Source organism: Andrena cerasifolii, chromosome 10, assembly GCF_050908995.1.
Source record: "Andrena cerasifolii isolate SP2316 chromosome 10, iyAndCera1_principal, whole genome shotgun sequence".
In the NCBI taxonomy this organism is placed as follows: Eukaryota; Metazoa; Arthropoda; class Insecta; order Hymenoptera; family Andrenidae; genus Andrena; species Andrena cerasifolii.
The window spans coordinates 4043263-4062968 of NC_135127.1; the positions used below are offsets into that span (position 1 = coordinate 4043263).

At 34.5% G+C, this 19706-nt stretch overlaps 2 protein-coding genes across 5 annotated transcripts in view; one reads left to right on the forward strand and one right to left on the reverse strand.

The window, feature by feature from the left end:
* LOC143374403 (peptide deformylase, mitochondrial-like) overlaps positions 1–19706 on the forward strand; it is a 41343-nt gene that overhangs the window by 1533 nt on the left and 20104 nt on the right. The window contains exon 3 of one of the 3 annotated variants that reach the window (XM_076822561.1): positions 1328–1497. The exons of 1 other annotated variant lie outside the window; for it this stretch is intronic. In XM_076822561.1, coding sequence (XP_076678676.1) covers positions 1328–1337 — 10 coding nt within the window. In that variant the 3' untranslated portion in view covers positions 1338–1497. Of the gene's footprint in view, positions 1–10; positions 176–1327; positions 1498–19706 lie in introns of those variants that run through there. One more of the 3 variants, XM_076822559.1, reaches the window with a different exon arrangement.
* The window catches only part of LOC143374390 (tachykinin-like peptides receptor 99D), a 52836-nt gene continuing 33421 nt past the window's right edge, over positions 292–19706 (reverse strand). The window contains exons 3-6 of one of the 2 annotated variants that reach the window (XM_076822539.1): positions 19227–19377; positions 7694–7890; positions 3542–3687; positions 292–2329 (exon numbers count right to left, since the gene is read on the reverse strand). In XM_076822539.1, the coding sequence (XP_076678654.1) occupies positions 2214–2329; positions 3542–3687; positions 7694–7890; positions 19227–19377 (610 nt within the window). In that variant the 3' untranslated portion in view covers positions 292–2213. Of the gene's footprint in view, positions 3688–7693; positions 7891–19226; positions 19378–19706 lie in introns of both variants that reach the window. The other variant, XM_076822538.1, reaches the window with a different exon arrangement.

Below are 19706 nucleotides of genomic sequence, written 5' to 3' on the forward strand. Positions count from 1 at the left end.
ATTATTTCAGGGTATACTTTACATTGACAAAATGGATCGATCCACATTTGAGTGTTGCTTTTGGGAGGAGGTAAACTTAAATAGGGGAAAAATTACTCTAAAATATTACGTACAGTAATTATTACGAAGTATTTAAATCGACATATGTGTAATATAATAAAAGTGTTAATACCAATTATTCTTTCATTCAACTGCCCTTAAGGAAATTTGAGAGCGTTTTCAAAAATAGGATATTTTTATTGATATATCTTCCAAGTTACATTTTTTACGATATATGACAATTATAAGGTACATGGACAGTTTTGTTTTAAAAAAATCAAATTGGGTAATAGAATTTCTTTGAAGTGCCAGTCAATAAATATTAGCTACAGAATTTTCATAAAACGCTTTTCGAAATCGATTTACAAGAATGCAGATTATTGCGGATTCCGTCGCGATTGGTTGTAAATGTACAGTAACTGATCCAGTTCATGTAGAATTACTGTAAGCTAGCCATATTTTATAGTTTATGATTAACTTTACAACGTTGATCTGAGTTAAATGTTAAATTAATTTTTTTGGGGGTAATTGATCACTATTTTACGAAAACTCAAATTCTTGGTCGAACTGGCAATTAAGGATTAAAAATTCAAGGGCAACCATGATATTTGTACATGGAGGGTACTGGAATAAAAGTTATCTTAAAACATTTTTTTATTGCAAGAGGTATTTTACTGGTTTAAGAACGTTAAATACTGAATAGTCATACTTAAGATGGTTCACCCTATACGTGTGCATATGCTATAGTGTCTATGTCGAAATACTTCATACAAAAGAGATAGAAATATCACATTAAGTATTTATTTTTACATCATACGTATATCTTCCTGCCTCCGTTTCATACAGTTTTTGTTTATATAGAAAGTATAATTAAATCTTGCATCTGTACACGAACAAAAACGGTAGCTCTTTAGATTAATGTTCACATATTTTTGTACAATATTAAACAGTATTCTTATTTCCTATCTTATCAATAATTTTCATTACACTTAAATAACGTAGTAACATCTATATGTACACGTAACTAGTGTTTTAAAAAGCGTTTGTTTTCCCACAGTATTTTTGCTCCGCATTATTGTTATAGCTGAAAATTTAAACTCAATTCGATGCCAAAGATATTACCTTCCTGGAATTTGTGTGTAAGAGTGCGATTAATTCCCTTCGATTTGTTGAATTCCATAATTTTATATAAGAATGTTTTGATTTCGTACATTTTCCACTGGAAAATCAAATGCATTTAACTAAAAACTAATAAAAATATTAAATATCTATCATTTTTTTATTACAGTGAAGTATAAATGAATTTTCTTTGGTAGCAGATGAAATCGATTTTCACTTTTCAATGTTACAATAAACTTAATTCATTTTTGGAAAAAAGATGAGATGTAAATATTTCTTTCTTTCCCTACTGAAGAATTAAATAAAAAATTCTTTAGTACGCGTGATTTATATGAAAGATTGTCTAATTTACAAACAGGCTTTTCTTCGTTCATAGCCGATAAATAGAATCTAAAATGCTCGTCTTTTTGTTTACAATTTTCATGAAATAGATAAAGTATAATTTTTTCCAAATAACAAGATACAAATTTTATTTCTCAGGAAAGTGCATTTTCAGGTAGGGAATATCTTCGTCTAGTAAAAGTTAGTATTTTTTGATAGACGCATTTATCACGGTTATTAATACACACGGTAAGAACACGAAGATTAATTAATTAAGCACTTTACGCTTTACAAACGATTAATACGTGTTAGTTAAGTCTCTATATCGTAGCTTTCCATAACAATTGTTCACAATTTCTCGTCTTCTCGCGTTTAAAAAAAAAAAGAAGAAGTGCTATTTCATTAATTCGTCAGATCATTGGTCCGTTGTTTATACAATACGCAGGTCAAACGATGAGTAGGAATAAATGTTTCTTCGTTAATATACACCAAAACGGGAATCTTAATCAGTATTTAGCGGACAGTTAATGTTTGTGTCGAATAAAGCCAACAATATTTGAGCTTTCTGTTCTGGTCAAAAGCGGGTGTTGAGTAGCAAAGTAGGACCCACGTTCCCTTCCTCTCAACCTCTTGCGCCTGGCGACTCTTGAGGAAGACTGTTGCTTAGGATGTGCAATTGTGTACGCTTATATCCAGGTATGCACTCGTTGTTGCTGAGGATTCTCCTCTTCCTGTCAAGACACATGCCCCCTAGCCTGCGAGGTTTTCCATTTTCTCCCTCGGTGCTGGGCCAGAAACCGATCGTTTCCTCCCCTCGCTGATTGCAGGTACAAAGGTATTCGTCCCGTGCCTATTGAAATTAGAAATAGGGCTTGTTTGCATCGATACATCCATTCTCGTGTATCGACTTCTACTGCGTCCTAAGATACTCTAAGATGGAACAATTAACATAAGGAATGTGTATGGTAGTCAGTTATGCACATACGGGAGATCGGAGTTGGAATTATGAACAAAAAGTGTGTGTTACGAATTCCTTCATCTGGTCTTAATAGCGTAGTGCCGACTTCTTTTATTAGTATTCCACTGGATATGTTTCACATTTTATTAAGACGAGGTAGAGTAATAGAAGCTCTGGAATAACTGCCAACACTTTTAAACAAAATTGTTTTTTTATTTTCTTTATAAGTTTCGTAGAATTTGGTGCGATATAAATTGTATTATAATATTAGTAATTTCCGTATTATACTCCGTTCTATGTTACAAGGATCTATTTACTCCACCTCAGTTTAGTCTTCTACAGTTTATCTTTCTTATAAAATACGAAATAACTTCAAGCTCCCATATTTTAGTGATGAATCTTGAATAGCGTTTGGCGAAACGAGAGCCAGGGCCTAAAATGCTTACACTATCGTGCAGCAAACAATTTCATGTTCCAATTAAGAGCCGTGCGAAATTTATTATCACTGTGCACCGTTATTACATGGTTCTTATTAATGCAACTGCAACGTGATTAAATAAAAATTAGACAAAAATACAAGCAGCATAAATAATATCCTTCACTCCACTTTACAATATCTTCCATCTAATAATATTTATAACAGAAAAGTATCACTAATTCCGTATTCTTGTCAGAAGCGTAACATTAATCGTGCTGTTCGTTGAACGCGTATTTTATCGTAATTGTATTTTAGGCCCTGAATGGTATTCCATTCGAATTGAAAGTGTAATGGATTTCTCCAGTTTATCCGAGACAGAGTCGATTCCTTTCACTCGTTTTGCGTGAAAGCAGAGAAATAATCAAAATAGGCTTTTCCGAATTTTTTCGATTTGTCTTTTCCTCGTTTGCAGGCAAGTTTCGATTCGTTTTGATGATAATACTATGTCCCGCGGTTCCCATCGGCATTGGTCTCACCAATGGCGATGTTCGCAGGGAGGGTGTGCAAATCTATGTACGAATTTCGTTCGTCCGTTCGGGTGCCGGCGTGCTCGAACCGTGACTCGCTCGTGGGTGTCGTGGACGATGTAGTGCAAGGACGTTCCGAGGTCGTGCAGGAGGACGTACCGTTCCGTGATATCCTGGCGTGCGACAGCGGGCTTCCGGTGCAGCTATACCGAGACGTTAGAGCCTCTGATCGCGATAACGCAGGCTCTGCAGGGATTCTTACCCAGGGGCACCAGGAAAAGAAGTGGGCGAATCCTCGCCGGAATCTGGGGAGTACAAAACATAGAGTGACTTCTTTTATGATTAATTAGACTACTTCGACGGACAAGGGAGGATTATAGCTGCAGGGTGGTAATTTCGATCAACTTTTTTTTTCATTTTTTGTATGTTATTAAAGGTATGCGGTTTTGTGCCAATGAACAATATTTATAAAGATATTTCGCGATAAATGTTCAATAGAGTTTAAGGGCAATTTGAAGAAAGGTCTATTTAGTATTTTATACAACTGTCAGTTGTCAGAGTGTGTAGTATGATAGCTTACTAGGGCCACAAAGAAGCATTTGCATCTATATTATATTCCTTGTAGTCTGCTTTTATTTTGAATATATTTTTGTTGAGAATTATCAATTTGTTAGATCGATTTACAGTGAAGGGTTAAATATAGAAAAGGTGTCGGAGAATTTAGGGGCATACAGTAAGTATTTACAATAGTAAGAAAGTTTGTCGAGTGGGAAAGATCTGCGAAACAACCTTAGCGTTGATTCAAATAATTTGTAAAGGTCACTTTTGTGCGAACTGAGATATGTGAATGATGTAAAGTTTGATTTATGATATTTACTCATAACGCCAAGTGAATGAATTTAAGGGGTTGCGCCACTCTGAGGCGCTCGAAACAGCACTAAACTAGACGAATTTTTTTTACCGACAGTATGAGGTTGAAAATTATGTCTTTTCTTCTTATGTGTAGAGCATGTATTAGTGCATATATTGTATAAATATTGTACAAAAATATCAAAAAATGGCCGAGTTATTTTTTTGTCCCGCGAAGCTGGTCCGTCGTTACACGCGCGAGTGGTATACCAAATTATAACACCCAGATTCATCTGAAATGAAAAACATGATGATTTTAGGGTTCCTTAATAAAATACCTACAATGTAGCATATGGATTTGAGAAAAAAATGTATTGCACAAATGACAGCAAGGTGAAGAAACGTTTAAGAAAAGTTATTCGTTTTTCACCTGACAAAACAGACTTAAAACATTTATTATATACGAATGGGTTATCGCATGTAAAAAAATGATATGCTACATTGTAGATAGTACTATTAAGAATATGTGTACCAAGTTTGAAATCAATCGGACAAATAGTTTTGGAGATATTTGGTACACCCCTCGCGCGGAGGATCTTCACGGGACAACAAATAACTCGACCATTTCTTAATATTTTTGTATAGTATTTATACAATATATATGCACTAATGCATGCTCTACACATAAGAAGTAAGTAAATAATATTCAACCATAGCAATTGCAAAAAAAATCGCCTAGTTTGTAGCGTCTCAGGGTGGCGTAACCCCTTAATATAAATTGAGAATTCATCGAAATGTGAGTGATTTAATGATATGAACATTTCAAGTTTGTCTTTTACAGAAAAACAAAATAATAATCTGTCTTGACAGAGAATTATCTCATTTCACCTCTGTCAAAGTATATTTCCTGATTGGCATTAGTAATAAATTATTCTAGCAATCATTTAGTGCTGTTACTCTTCAAAACAGTTTAGCAATGGGAAAAAATGTTGACTGTAAATTGCGATTCTTGTAAATAAACAATTTTTCAGCTCAATCGTGTGTTAACCCGACACCGACACGAGGAAATTCGCAGGAAATTGTGTTTATGTAAAAGATTGTGAATTCCGCGTTTCGCAGGAAATCGCACTTTTGATGGGAAATTCTGTGGTACGCTTGTCGAATGAAATACGAGTAAAGTTTTATTGGAAAATGGAATAGTACGAGTTATGTTTTGTGCTGCGCGTGTATTTCCGATATTGTACGTACATATGTTAGCGACGAGTACCGTTGATCTATTGCGACAAAATTGCTCGGAACGGGTGGTCGTGGTATTTCTGTTATTTGGTATGACTCGATGACACTGGTTTATAGTAAATAGCGATGCCTGTACATGACGTGTAAAGGGATTCCATCAAATGGCCATTTCCAAATCAATTACCAAGCACTCGTTCCATTCATTTTTCTCCCAAAACTTTTCAGAATCGATCAATATTATGTGGTTTTGTTTCTAGCGATTTGTTTGCAACGGAAAAACTTACCGTAATTCAAGTTCCTACGTATGGGTCTACTTTTTATGTGCGTACAATTTAAAATTATAAACGCATCAGATATACATAATTACGTTTAGTTTAACGAAATCTATTTCAGTTCTTAGCTACACTGTTATATAATTTGTTTGCAAAAGACGAAGTTTGTTCTTCTGTTTCGTTGACAAAATTCATTAGGGGTAAAATAATAGGATGAGCCAAAACGTGCAAGTCTGTTACACCAAAAAAGTCGAAGACTTCTTTGTCATTTTGTAATCTGAATCTTCGTTCTTAGGACACGAGTAATTAAAGTTTGGAAGTTCAACTTTCAGCGCAGTGTTTTTAAAGGGTAGATCGTTGGGTGGGATCCAGAATATTGTATATCATGGGTAGTGCTAAGCTCTGTATATTCAAACGCTATTATGTAAAAAATGGTTGGAAGCAGGAAAAAATTATATGTACAGTAATTGTAGAAAATTGAATGCTCTCTTAATATTATTTTAACTAAATTTCGATAGGGCTTACCATTTTTGAGAAACTCTTTAAATCCAAACCATTGATGAATTCTAAACTTTAAGGCCTGGTGGGCACCCTTTCCTGATTCCAATGAATTTTTTCAGGGCTTAGTTTTTTTTATGAAGTGGAACCGTACTAGGGGATGAGAGCAAAATAAATCGGGTGTTGAAAAATAAGGGCCACCCTAATACCTATATATATATAGAAAATGTAATGTAGTTCAGAAACATGGAAGAATAGGTACCTAAATACAAAAGTACAGTATTTGAGCATAAGACCAGAATTTCAACTTGTATGGTTGCTTCTCTGGCTGAAAGGAGAGAAAGTTAGAAAATGCGTGAATTTACTAGCAAGCGGATCCTATAACAGTTTCCCTCCGAAATCTTGTATATAAATGACCCAAACCTTTTACTCGAATACCTGTCACTGAACGCCTCCCCAACCATTCTCAACTATTTATCCCACACTTTTTATGTATCCTGAATTTTGGAACAAGCGTTACAACTGTATTCCTTCAGATCGCAGTCAGGCGTATTTAGACTGAGGGAGGAAAAAAGTCAATCTTGTAAAATATTTCTTGCGATTTGCTGTTGCTGCATCCAAGTAAAAACCACAATTTCAATGAAAATTACTTCTTAGGTACTACAGTTGGAAGTGAGGACATCCTTGGTGACTGCGTAGCAAATTAAAATTGCAAAAGTAGAATAAGCGTGCAGCTTTGTTGTACTAGACATTGTCTAAACAAGATTTAATTGCTTATATCTTGACAACGGAACGCGAGGGTCCAGAATAACGAGGAGCATTTTGATTTCTTTTTTGTAAAAAGAATTTGGATGTTGGTCTTGTCCCAGCTTTATATCACGTTTCCCATAAATATGATTTTAAATAACAGTTGTCTGGTACCGTGATCATAGAGTATGTTAAATACAACAGATTTTAAATTGACTAAATTCAGAATACGTGAAATCGTAGATAAAAATGGAATTCTTGTTTGAAATTGCAAAAGCCCCAGTAGTAGATAATTATTCTATAAGTATCATGTCATTGAAGTATGCTAACTCCGTGCCTTTCTGGGCGTTGCTTTTAAAGTAGTACCCACTATTACCCCGTGAAAACTTCTTTAAACTTCACTGACAAGTAGCAAAAGAAACTTTTTAGGAAGTCATCCTTTTTATGCGTGACTGCCCCCGAAACTTCGTTGCAGTTTAATAATGGTGTAGCGACGGTAGCTATCGTTATTGCTGTTCCCCTTTCTTGCGCGCATGTATACAGAACTTTAGCTTTTACCCTGTTACATATCGCGTGTAATTTTCCTTTCCAATACTTATCTCGAAATCTTCAATACGTGCAAATGAATCGGGAAACTTCCTCGGGTACGTACACTTGTTTTACATGTCTGTTAAGAGTACTTACGTGCTGTTTTAAAACTACATTTTACCTGGAATTCATCCAGCAGTAGATTATGGGATTGTACATGCTGTTAGACATCGCGAGCCAATAGATGCCTAGGAAAACTTCCTGGATGTATGGTTTGTTGGTGATCTCGGGGAGGTATGATGCTATGATGAAGTACACGTGAAAAGGTAACCAGCATACTGCGAATATTACTACCACCACGATCATCATTTTCACCACCTGAAACAAATGTGGCTCCAATTAATATCGTACACGTAGATTTCGAGTGTTCTATTCTACTTTTAATTAAACGAAAGACATGGGAAATTTCGCAAATAGGACGTACGTTATGAGCAGAGTGGTTTTAGGATCTTCGTAGGCCCTAGGCACTTTTGCATAAAAACTGTATTTGTAAGCCCTTTCAATTGAATGTTCAGGTCATTCAAATATTAATATATTTACATTATTTTTGCAATTGAATTATATTTTCAATTTTGTTTTTGTTATATTAGGGTACATTCCTATTTAAAATTTCATTTTTAGACTTTCGTAGGCTCCTGTAGGTTTGCACCTACTGTGCCTATTGGATAAGACGGCCCTGGTTATGAAATATTAAAGAAAATGTATGGTTGCAAGTTGCAATGAAGATTCGTTAAGTGTGTAGACCAGTGATTCACAGCCTGTGGGCAGAGATGGGCAAAATTTTTATTTAAATCAAATTTTGAACAACGAATAAAAGTTAAAAAAATTATTCGTTATTCGTTCGTTAACCCACGTTAACTTTATTCGACGCATGACGAATAAATTTTTTATCTTCTTTTCGTTATACGAAATTTTATTTAAATAAAAATTTTGCCCATCTCTGCTTGTGGGTCGCGAAGTTTTCTGGGGGGTTGCCACGGTTATTTTTAGTTGATGATTTTTAGCACTTTTTTATTTTAATATGGCCACATTGCCATATTTTATTAATGATATAACACTGATCTTTCATAAATGAAAGCAAGGAAATATTTAACTTACCCTGTATGGGGAGAGGGTGTCGCAAGTTATTTGAATATTATAAAAAGGAATCGCGACTCAAAAAAGGTTGGGAAACACCGGTATAGATAGGCAATGTATATATCTACGGATTGTACGGCATCACTCAGTATCTTGTTTAATTATTGTTAATGTTTTCTGCCTTTGAGAATTTGTACAGTTGAGTGGGAGTGATAGCGTATTCAGAGAACATACCATTCTCATTCTTTAGAGTTTTCAGACAATCTACTTTCTCACTCCGCGTAGTAAGGCAATAATTAACAAACTGTTTAACGAATATTCCTCGCACATATAACTGTCTGTATCCGGAAAAATACAATCCTCCAAGCTAGATGGATTCTCTTTTCACGTCTATTGAATTATTCTCATTCAATCAGCATTCAATAAATAATCAATCAACAAATATTCAATTTTCTCTGGATAGAAACAAAATTGCATTGCAAAAGTAATGCAACAGTTTATATCTCTGTTAGAAGTCATTTTGTTTCTGCTAATTATTGAGCGTTCCAAATCACTCACTTTTGCGGACCATTTTAAAATTAATTTTTAAATTTACTAAGTTTCATTTAATTTTAGAAAATTTAATTATATAATAGTGTAATAAATCAATTTTGAATATCTCGATTGGGGTTTTTAAGGTGTTAAATTATTCGTTATTAGTCCACGCATCGACTTATATTTGCAAGTCACACTACCGATATCCCATCAGCGAAATATCACGATTTCGGAGCAGGATTTCTTGCTAATTTAATGCAAGTAACTTATTCATAATGTCTGTAACAAATGAAGATATCGATTGTATGTAAGGGGACAGATAGACCAGCAAAAGCATATTTCTTGATAAAAGAATTTTTGTCGGATTAATGGTTATACGTGGAACGTGAAAGTGATAAAGCGTTTCACTGTTGGGTGGGTGCACTTTAACGCTCTTGAAATGCTGAAATTCATGAATAAAATTATAGAATCGCAGAGGAAAGGGGATCTGGTTTTTTATCTGACAGTAAAATGAATTCGAACGATGTTGAATTGAGGAGAAATTAAGCGCTGTGACAAGTAGTGTATGTTATTACATCTGATATCGTGAATGTTCTCTACATCCACTTTCTTTCGACACTTTTCAATTTTACGGGTCTATTCATTTTCATTCCTAATTAATGCTTGTCAGTTAACAGAATCACGAAAAAGATATAAGTATATTAAAATTATGTTTTACAAGATGTCTATCTGTGATTTTCGTAAATGTTTCATATTTTTTATATAATTATAAGCTAACAGACTCGAGTAAATTGTATTTTGCTAAATAAACCTTTATTTAAGGTTTCGTTATAAATTTTTTGTTAGTTGCGAAATACTTCTCTTACGGGAGATGTTTCGAATTAAAGGGGAACTACTAACCAGCCAAACGATTTCGTGTGCAGCCAAGTTTATCGTTTGCCGCAATTCGCTCGGGAACTTTTTCGTTTTTGTACGAGTAGTTTCATACGCGTGTATTTGCTGAAGATTGTTGTTAAAACTAACGAAAGGGTAGTCAGCCACAATAAATTTTATACAGGAAGATTCAAATTTACAACGGTTATTATAAAAAGACACAGTACAAGATTTTTACCACATATAAAGGAATTTATTATGATTTGTGTTTTCCACAATAATAATAATGATAACAATGAATCATTAGAGTAGACTTAATGACTTTTAAATAATTGTGGAACACAATTTTTTTTATTCATACACGTGGAGATTTTATTCAAATAAAGGACAGACGTATATTTTTAATAATTTCCATTTTTTGGCATAGATTCTTAATTGAATGTATTATTATAATATATGCATAGAAAAATGATTAAATATCTGTGTACATATGTATAAAGATTTGAATATAAAATGTTAAAAGTAATTACTTTAGACTTTATTTTCTAATCAGCATACAGAACGAAAAATAACGAAACGAATGTATTCTTTGAAATTTGCGGCATGCATTTCAAAATAAATCGATATTCTCTTTATTTATGCGGATCATTTCAACTGAAAGGCTGAAATGTAATTTCAAATTATTACTCCGCTCGTCGATCAAAAATAAAATTTCCCTGCGTCTGCGTATACACGTGGAAATACGTTAGCATTGGTTCTCTAATTCCGTGTAATTGGCGATTTTCATTTTTCCACGCCCAGAACGGAAACTCGTTCAATTACTTCAATCTCCCCGCAATGAAGACAGGGGCGAGCATATCGTTAAACGTAGGATCGTTAAACAGTACCTCAGGAGGAATAAAATTCCGAAATGAAACCAGCGTCTCCGAGTTAAAGTCTCGTGCTACAGAAATCCATTGTAACCTTCGTTCACCCGATGCCGTGTGCTTTTGGGACTCATCCAAAAGTAATCATACACATTAGGTGCTTATTAGCGTCACTGCTTTGAGAAAATACGAATTTCAAGCTATAACAAGTTCCAAATTCACCATTAAAGCTCATTCCGAGAATTGTACGAGCAAAATCGTATCACGGGTCAAAATGGACCCCGCGTTCTCCCTCCAAGGGCCAACCCCTTCCAAGTGTGCCTCCCAAGCAGATAGAAATTTAAATAAACATTAAGAACTGATTTTATTCAAGCTTACACAAACGGAGGAGCTTGTGACTCCTTGTTAAATAAATTAGTAGCGCTGAAATTCTTCTCCACTCCCACTTCAATGTCGCGCGTTTAATACGAGTACTACTGAACAAAAATATCGCTAGTCACTCGTCATTGTCTACGCACGGTTTGCGAAGTCTGTGTAATTGTATCATTGCGCCATTGTGCACCTGTGTACACGCTGCAGGATAAACGCATTGTCTCCTGACACCCCCGTATTGAAGCATTTAGCCTCGTCGCTGAGAAAATCTCAGCCACCCTTCCACACCCCCCGCCCACCGTATTTATTCGTGTATAACTAGACTTCCGGGGCGCATTCGCGCTGTACAAGGCCGCCGATGCCCTTGGGTCCTTTCTACGCTGATGCATGCAGTTTCTTGGTCCTCGCCTGTGGGGATTCTCGTCAGGGATTGCAAAACTGTTTGATAGTTTTGTTGGTGGATCGTTCGTTACGGTATGCTCGCCTGGTAATAACATTCGCGTGCTCGAGCGGCTTTCGGAAGTAACATCTGGTTGGGATAAACGAATTCGATTCATGGATTGGAATAGTCGTAGCTCATTCAGGGGCGATATTATTCTTATTGGTTAACCCTGGTTGACACTCTGGGTGCGAGCCACCCATAAGTTGATTTTCAGGCTCTGCATCTTCTACATGTAAAATAAATACCTTTTTTCCAATGCCGATTTACAAACTATTTTTCTTCTCAAGATATTATATCTGCATATCTCTGTAGATTTTTAGGTTCTAATATTGAAATTTGTGAACGTTACAATTTTTTGAAGATTTTCTTCGTGTTTTATTGACGTATGGTAATCTAGTTTTTTTTACAGAAACTGTGATAAAATTTCAATAAAAAATCTATTGGAATATATTCTAGAGATCCTGAAAATGACCCATGATTTTTTTTATAATGATTGGATTCTTTAGATGAGAATGGTAGTCGTTCGAAAATTGCTCTGGGTGTGAGCCACCCAGGTATGTCAAAGTTGCTCGGAAAAAGAGGTGTACCAACGAAGGGTTAAGGGTGCCAAGCGTCTGCAAGTGTTATCTGTAATACGTTTTTACCTTGTTAACCCTTGACTGTAAAGAATTATGTAAATTGTAGCTATCGCTTAACCATAATGTATTTAAAACGTTTTCATGGTTTAAATCTTTCGCTTAGGATTTCGACTTTAATCCACACATTAAAAAATGTAGATATTCTCTTGTACTGTGATACTCGGCAATGTTCTCTGAAACCATAAGTTCAAAATTGAAAACTTTTTTTATTCGTTTAAAATTGACACTTTTCGAGATTCGTTGGAAAATTTAAATACGCCGCGAAGGGGTTAACTCGTGTCAGTGTGAGAGTTGACTTCAGAAGGTCTTGCTTTAAATTTAAGTAGTAGGTAGTGCGAAAGGAGGGTATAAATTGACTGAAGGAAAATATAATAAATACATAGGTGTGTTGAATGAAAGAAACTTAAATCATCTTTCAGTATGACAATATGTGATTAATTTCCCCTTTCCTAAAAGCCATTTAATGAAAAATTACTCAAGAAGGTATGCGATGCGAAAAATTGTCTACCTAATTATTTTAACCGAAAGAAAATCTACAAATGATCTGAGAGTTGGTAAAATTTCGAGAACAGGATCACACATATGTATTTATTTTATTATTAAACCTTGATACTTGATTATGAGTGTTCAAAAGAATAGAGGCACAGACGCTAATATTTCAAAATACTAGCAATTTTTATAAATTAAATTTGCCAAAGGTTTATCAATCTAAAGATTTCGATACGTAGAGAAATATTATTTTCCAAAATTATCAGTACTTAACAATTATTATACACTTGCTCTTCATTCCATCTACTATTAATTACTCTTCGTAAAGAATTTTAATAGGATCGTACGCAAACCTCTCGCTTCTTCCAAATCGTTAGTCTCCCTGAAGATAGCCCGGAGTGACCAGTAGAGCATTGTGTCACTACCTACGTGACGAGATAGGCCAACGATTTCACATGTAGAGAAAAACGAAGGCTCTTTTACCGTTTAATCGAAATCCAATAGAACCACTTGGGCACGGGAGAGAATTGTAGAAGATTTCCTCGTACTCGTGCGCGGAATACTCTCTTAACCCCTTTTCCTGCTTTCATCTCTTGCGTTTAATTAAATGACCCGGCTGACTGGCGTCGCTTATTCGTCTCATTAAAAAATTAGTTATCTGTCGCAAGAAATTTGTATCGCGTCGTGTACATCCCTAATTTTTATATCGAACATACATAACTGGGGGAAATATTCTGGATTGCATAGAACTTCCAGCAATTTCAGTCTCTTCCGCACCAAAGAGAAGAAATATGAACAGCAACTTTGAAGTGATATTAATTCTACTGCAAGAACAAATACTACAATTTTCTTCTTCAGCTTCTTCACTTTCTTAATATGTAATACTTTGCACTTCCATTCAACGTGTGATGTGGAAAAGTTGTTAGTACAATGCATTCATTTCTTAAAGTCAATAACGTTACGGAACTGAACATTTTTCAGGCACACATGCATAAAAATAGCATCTTTCTGGTTGCCAGTCGTATTTTACTGCGAAACATATTTACATTGAAAATTTTAATAAATTTAAGAAATATTGAGACACAAATGTATACGAAGGGAAATATAAAAATTTACTTTTGCCTTTACACCAGTTACATACTTTTGATAGTTACACAGCCTTTCACGCGTCCACAAGTGTTAAATTATCGTCCAGCTTTTATAAGTTTTAAATGAAAATTTTCATTTATTCCTTTAATATATTCATATAAGGCCAACAAGTAGATTCTAAAATTTCTTTAAATTTCTTACCCCCATTTTATCTTCGTGTTTTCGTGTTATTAACGTTTCCTTTAACTTACGATGAGTGTGATATAAAAATTTTCAGCGACTACTTAGTCGAAAGATAAGTTTACTCGCGTGAAGTGTCTAATGTGTTAGGGCTAAAGTAACGGAAGCGAACCAACTTTCTACGAAGGGGAAGCAAGTTGGCGGAGCTTATAATTGCGAGTTATAGGGTGGCTTAACGCTTAAACTGCCAACCGATGTTATACGTATCTATGCGAGGGTAGGTACACCATAATACCATTTTGCGTGTTTGTGGTTCGCGTATCGATGCCAAGCTTGAGCATCTTTGCGACTTACGTTGAAAACTAATTGCGAGGTTGACTTTTTCCGTCGGGATGATATCCCTGCGATCGATTTTGCATTATCTACTCATGTATCATTTACGAGAGTTTACAAAATCTTTAAAAGAATTTCATGTACCTTCGTACAGTAGAATCTTCATTATTTGAACTAATTTTTGGACACAATGTTTAGACAATCGATTTTTCTAGGGGTAATTAAAAGATTGCAGTTTAGCACGACGAGAAATTATTTACTAAGTATATAAAATACTTAGTTCTTAAAATAAAGTAAATCTATTGCACTATTTTTGAGCTGCTAAATTGTACTTGCTATATTATTCTACCGAAAGCGAGAATTTTTATAGAATTACTTCCCTTTTCATTTTGTGTTAGATTGAAACTGTTTCAACTGTTGTAACTGTTTGTTTGATTTACAATTTTTTTTTGTTTCGAACAACGTTTTCAGAATAAGATACTTTGAAATGTGGGCATGCTATTTGGGTGGAATACTCTAATAGATCTTGAAATTAATTCTGATTGGTGTTTTTCTGCTTTTCTCATAGTCCTCTATTTTTTTTTATTGATTTAAAACAACTTATACAGATGGAAAAGAGTATATATTTAAATAACGTTCCATGGAAATGTCAGCTCTGCTAATTAACATCTAAAAGTAAGCGCAATAACTGAAGTCTTGTCTAAAAATTGTTAAATATATAAGGAGAATAAATTGATAAACTATGAATGCATAATTATCGAACGTTAATAATTGTACAGCTAACCAAGAAGGAGAATTTCTTTTAATTTTAATAAATGTCACTTGAAAGAAGCATATCTCTCATTATGCAGGATGAATGAAAAGTTGCAGCAGTGAACGTTAGATAATTGCACAGTACCTACGTTTCCGTAAAAGTGAAGAGGATCTCTGGACACTGTCCCTGTACAAGCACATTTTTTCATAGAGGAACGTAACTCTAATAAAAAGTTTCGTAGCAAGTTAAAGACTGAAACTTAAACCTTACAGTTTTTACCGTCTGACGAGATAACTATCTGTTCATACTCGAATACTCACCTCGGTATTTACAAACCCTTGGAGTTAGTCATAAGAAAAGAAATTTGTGAAACGTGGATATTCTGTCTAATTAATTCAGCATTACTGACAAGACGACTGTGCGAGTCCAAACTCGGTTAATTTATTAGCACATTTTTTACCACTTCTAAGTACGATATATGAAGAACTGTGCTGCATTGGATTATGTATTTCGATTATCAATTTCTTCTGCATCAGCTTGTGTAGTAGTAACTGAGTTATATGTATATAGGTACTTCCATTCGAATTTTATTGATCTTTCGAAATAAACTTTATATCAATCGGAGCACACGATATTAAAAACCTTATTAAATTTTTAATCTTTGTTACATCAAATTACTTTTTTAATTAGAACTTAACCTGATTATTCGAAATTGTTTTTCCTGCTCTGGACCAGAAAAATCAAGATGAATTTTGAATGCATAACATGAGATTGAAATGCGACGAGGGGGAAGGTAAAATGTGGCCAGGAGAATTCTTCTGATACTTCAACAGCTTAGTGTACATAGTATAGGAACATATATATATTTTTATATCCTGTATAAGCTACGAAAATGATTTCCTGGAAAATTTTGGAACTCCATTGTAGTTCGATAATAACGTTAAATTTAATAAAAAGAAACTGAACGTAATAGATAAATAATTAAAGAAGGTTTAGGTCATTACGTTTTCACGAGGAATTAGTAGTAAATGGAAATGGTTCTGGCAGGAATATGAACGCATTCAACTATATCTTACATTGCACGATTTTTAAAGAAAAAATCAGAAGTTGTATATCATAAGACCATTTCATTGGCCTCGATAATGTGGTTGCAAAAATTGTTGGATCATCATAAATCATTAGACTGACATTGCCAATGAATTTATCGCCAGTAGACATTTATACGAAGGACCTGACAGATCCTCAAATTCTCACTTCAGTACTCCCCGGAGTAAACTTCGAACTCGACTTCAAAAGCAGGATTAGGATACGCCAGAGGGATTATGGTATTAACACGATGACACTCCGTCTTCGGAGAATTATAGAGCTTAGAATGTTCTTCGTGTACATTATTCTCGTACTTGGTTTCGAAATGGAGACTTTATCTAATGAGGACTTCGATATGATTCCAATCGACCAAATGTGTACTTTGATATACAGGCAGGGGCGTAGCCAGGGTTTCATTCGGGGAGGGGTAATATTTTATTCAGGGAGGTTGCAATATATAGTGAAACCGAATTTTGAATTTATGTACGTGGTTAGAAATCAATATAAGATTTATTTTCATTTTGTAATAAATTAATTTAATTTTGAACGAGAGACTAATTTATTTTTTTTCCCGTGCCGGGGGGGTTGGGGGCTCACCCCTGACCCACCTTCACTACGCCTATGTATACAGGGTATACCAGTATTGATGGTACAACCGAGGAGGGGTGATTTTACATAAAAAAATAAGTCGAAAATATAGAATAATTTTCTTTCACTTGAGACTTTGTTTTCGAAACATTGAATATTCTTTGAGTACGTGTGCCCTGAAACGTGCACTTAACGTGTCGTTTATCAATGGCATTGATATCATACGTAATGTTGATTCCTTATTTATAGTATGTGCTATTACAGTCGCATTGGAAAGTAAGTTAACACTCTTTAAAATCGCATAACTTTTTTAAAATTGGTCCAAATGACTTGAGTTTTTTTAGAAGCTAGCGGAATTAGTTTTCTAAGTCGCGAAATTCCCGAAATCAGCGATTTTCGCCCTTATTCTGCGATCTTTAAGCGTTTATAGCTCAGAGCAATGTTAACCGATTTAGATTAAATTTTCAGTGTTTCGAATTTTGAAAAAACAACCTTTACTATTTTCATTGCTATTCCGACCAGTTGCAATTTTTTTTCAAAACGACGAAACACGTCACTTAGAAAAATAATTCCGCTAGCTTCTAAAAAAACTCAAGTCGTTTGGACCAATTTTAAAAAAGTTTAGCGATTTTAAAGAGTGTCAACTTACTTTCCGATGCGACTGTATCTATGTCTGCTTAAACTGGGTTTATAAAGCCTCAAATGAAAAAATTTATTCTATATTTTCGACTTATGTTTTCACATAGAATCACCCCTCCTCGGTTGCACCATCAATACTGGGGCACCCTGTATGTATACTAGATCCAAGTCGAGTAGATTTCTTTTACGAGCATGTTAGGACATTTCGAAGGGTGAATTTACGATAAGGGCACCAGGAACGTCGTTACTTTCAGGGAGCCCTTCGAAGAGAATTTTATGAATCAATCGATTCGAATTTGTGGTCAAAAGAGGAATCTCTACTTTTTTTTAAACTAATTTCTAATTTAATAAATATATACATGTACGGTTAAAAAATAAAAAAATTCCTCTGTAAATATTCTGTGGTCAACCAAATTTAGGAAATAGTGATTTAGGTATTAAAATATTTGTCCACGGTGGAAGTATTTTCCAAATAACGCATAAGTTTACAAAGATGATATATAACAGTTTTTAAAATTGTCTTCTCTCGGCTTAATTTCCAATGGCACATCTAAAATTCTAAATTATCAGAGCCGATGTCGAATTCTCCTCAAGGTATCATAATTTGATCATCAATACACACAGTAATGTTCTTCCCTTCGTTTCTGAAGCACTATTATATTCAATTTCATCTCAATTCGTATTGTAAAACAGAAAATGATGATTAATAAACTGAGAATCCTTTTCGCGATCTATTACATACGTAAATACGAAATTAGTAGAAACATCTTCTCTCCTTCATATACCTATTAATAGCATAGGATAATTAATAATGAAATATCGTTTAACCGTAGTTTCATATTCCAAATATCAAATTCCAGGATAATAATGTTTCCAATTTTGATTAAAAGCCAATATGTAATACGTCTTGTCTACATAAGTTTTCTCTGCTGCCTCCTATTTTCCTTACATATTTTTTTCTGTTACAATCTTAATGTATGTTATAATCGAAACAACGCAATTTTTCTTCATATTTTTGCTTGTCCAAATATTATTCATTACGAACGATAAAACGCGAAGGAGGAAGTGGTTTAGAAACGAAATTATTTGGGCAGAAACGCTGTAACCTGTAGGTCAATACGCAGTTATCGAGACCCCCAGGGGTATTTCCCGTGTTGCGAATGTTTTATCGTCTTCTAGCAGACGCAGCGCCGAAGGGTGTGAACGAACATTGCGTAAAGTTAATTAATTGAAGTCGTTTGTATAGATTCCCTGCGGGTATCGGAAGTGCAAATGATAACGGAAGTCTGCTATTTAACCTTCGCTGCCTTTTTCGAACTGTAATGTATTTTAATCGAAGCAATTTTAAGGGCACTTGTACGCCAGCGCATTACGAATTATTGCTAAATCTGCGGATTTCCCCGCGTCAGGGTTGAACTACAGGTTAAAGCGATAGAAAGATAAAATGTACCTGACATATTAACGAGTGCTTTTGCAATATTTTCAGATTAAAAACTGCAGGTATAATTCTACAGTTTCTTTTCAAGTATTTTCAATTAGAAGGTTATATAAAATTTCTTTCTGTGTGGAAGATTGTTGGCTTATTTTTTGGAAAGTAATTGAGGTTTACTATAGTGTAAGCTTTTAATTTATTTCTGTCGATAGTTAAGTAATATTTCTACTAAAATACATGACTTAGTGAATATGCTACTTACTCTTCGTTTGCTTCGTATGCTTTCCAACTGTCCCGCTGTATTTTCACCGATACTTTGCGATCCCCACAGCTTCAAACCGATTCTGGCATATGTAAATATCATCGATGCAATTGGTAAGAAGTATGTCAGTATCATGAAGATCACATTATACCTGGAAGCAGGGAACGTTGAAATTTATTAATTTGCAATCGGAAAATGGCGAGCACAGTTATTAATAATTTTAATAGATACGAAATATGTGCATCGATATTCCATTACATTACCTGCATTTATGTATAAACGTTGTGGCACTATATTTCAATATTTTCTGGAATAAGTTCTGCATTTTTGTTCTCGTGATAAATATGGTAGTGTTTAGGGACATTTTCACGAGTATATAAAAGTAAAGATAGGGTATATAGAAACAACTGTTGAAAATATTGTCATAGATATTCGAATAAAGGACCTCGAAATTTTTTAATTTTTCAATTCTACTATATC